This window comes from Pundamilia nyererei, unplaced genomic scaffold (assembly GCF_000239375.1).
Source record: "Pundamilia nyererei isolate P.nyererei 1_Seehausen unplaced genomic scaffold, PunNye1.0 scaffold02349, whole genome shotgun sequence".
NCBI lineage: Eukaryota > Metazoa > Chordata > Actinopteri > Cichliformes > Cichlidae > Pundamilia > Pundamilia nyererei.
The window spans coordinates 4,560-6,104 of record NW_005189750.1 but is presented as its reverse complement, the minus strand read 5'-3'; the positions used below and the strand labels follow the sequence as shown (position 1 = coordinate 6,104).

The 1,545-nt window shown below is 48.9% G+C and overlaps 1 protein-coding gene across 1 annotated transcript in view; it reads left to right on the top strand.

The window, feature by feature from the left end:
* Positions 1-7: 7 nt before the first annotated feature.
* The window catches only part of LOC102197387 (single-minded homolog 1-A-like), a gene marked incomplete at its 5' end in the record, with an annotated part of 5,469 nt that continues 3,931 nt past the window's right edge, over positions 8-1,545 (top strand). Inside the window, one exon of the mRNA XM_005755644.2 lies at positions 8-332. Within this exon, the coding sequence (XP_005755701.2) occupies positions 8-332 (325 nt within the window). The remainder of the gene's footprint in view (positions 333-1,545) is intronic.

Sequence of the window (1,545 nt, the reverse complement as noted above, 5' to 3'; positions counted from 1 at the left end):
CAGTCCGCTCACAGACTCGGCCTCCCCTCGACTGCTGGAGCAGACTGAAGGCGTGGATGCCTCCTGTGTTTACAGGCAATTCTCTGATCCTCGCACACTTTGCTACAACATGTCTGAAGACCAGATCACCAGCCACATCCACGGTCAGGGTCAGAGCTGTGAGCGGGGTCGGTGCGAGGCAGGCCGATATTTTCTAGGAGCTCCTCCACCAGGCAGGGAGACGTGGTGGGACACCGCCCGCTCCATCATACCGCTGAGCAAGAGCTCGCTGGAGAGCTACGAAGACTACGACGGCAGCGTGCCACACATCACAGCTGTGCACACCCACCACGGTGAGGCCTTTTCTCTCATGGAGCTGTGGCTGTTTAAATCTGCACAGCTTTAGCACAATGAACTTTCTGTTTGGTTTTCTACATGTTGTGACCAGACGTCTCACCTTTAGTCTCATCTCTCCAAAGCAGATACAGCCACACTGACGTGTATTTGTTAATAAGCCATACTGGTTCAGGCCTTTTCTAACTATGCTGTCCTGACATGCAAACTGAGGCTCAGATGGAGTTCAGGTGGACTTCTCGTTTTTTTTGTAATTTCTTGACACACACACACACACACACACACACACACACACACACACACACACACACACACACACACACACACCCCTTGGCTGCTGCTTTCCCTAACGAGGTACAGCACATGCAGTGTGGGACATCATGCCCTTTGGGTACTGGCTGAGGACACCTGTATTTACAGCTTTAACATGCGTGATAGCATATGTAAGGCTGCTCCACCTGCAGCTTCTCCGCTGCTTGGAAAAAAGAGAGAGAGATTGTGTCTTGTCTGCTTACCTGCTCACTCCAAAACTCCATCTCCAGGCCAGTGTCCAGTATGTCAGTGCCATCGTGGTGAGCAGCTAACTCAGGGTGTAGCTTGCCAGAGCCCTCACATGCTCTGCTCAGCAAACCCATAGAAGGATTCAGCGTGGTCAGCCCAGTTAGCTGTGGGGAGAATAATTTGATCAGTACACCTCAACACTGTCTTCACACATGTGACATGTTTTTGCAGAGTTAAGCTCCAGAGCTGGCGACAAAACGCACAAGCTTTGGACTCAGGCAGTGATCTCCTCATGTGGACAGTCCTGCACAAAACTGGGCTCACATTGTCCTTGTAGTGAAGAGAGAGTGCAGTTCTGAGGACAGAGGTAAACAGTAGGGGTGCAACGATATTCGTATCGATATTGAACCGTTCGATACAGTGCTTTCGGTTCGGTACGCATATGTATCGAACAATACAACATTTGTAATTTATTTCATCAACTTTCCTTCTGACGATGCTGTCTGTGTTGAGCGCTCAGTGGATCTGCGCTCGACAGTGCAGCCTAGGCGGAGTAGAATCAGAATCAGAAAGGGGTTTATTGCCAAATGTTGAGCAGGTTTACAACATTAGGAAATTGCTGCGGTGCTTCAGTGCAAACATGGTGTCATAAATTGCGCTTAAATAGACATGAAAAAATAAAAGTAAGAATAAGAATTAAAAGTGCTACGT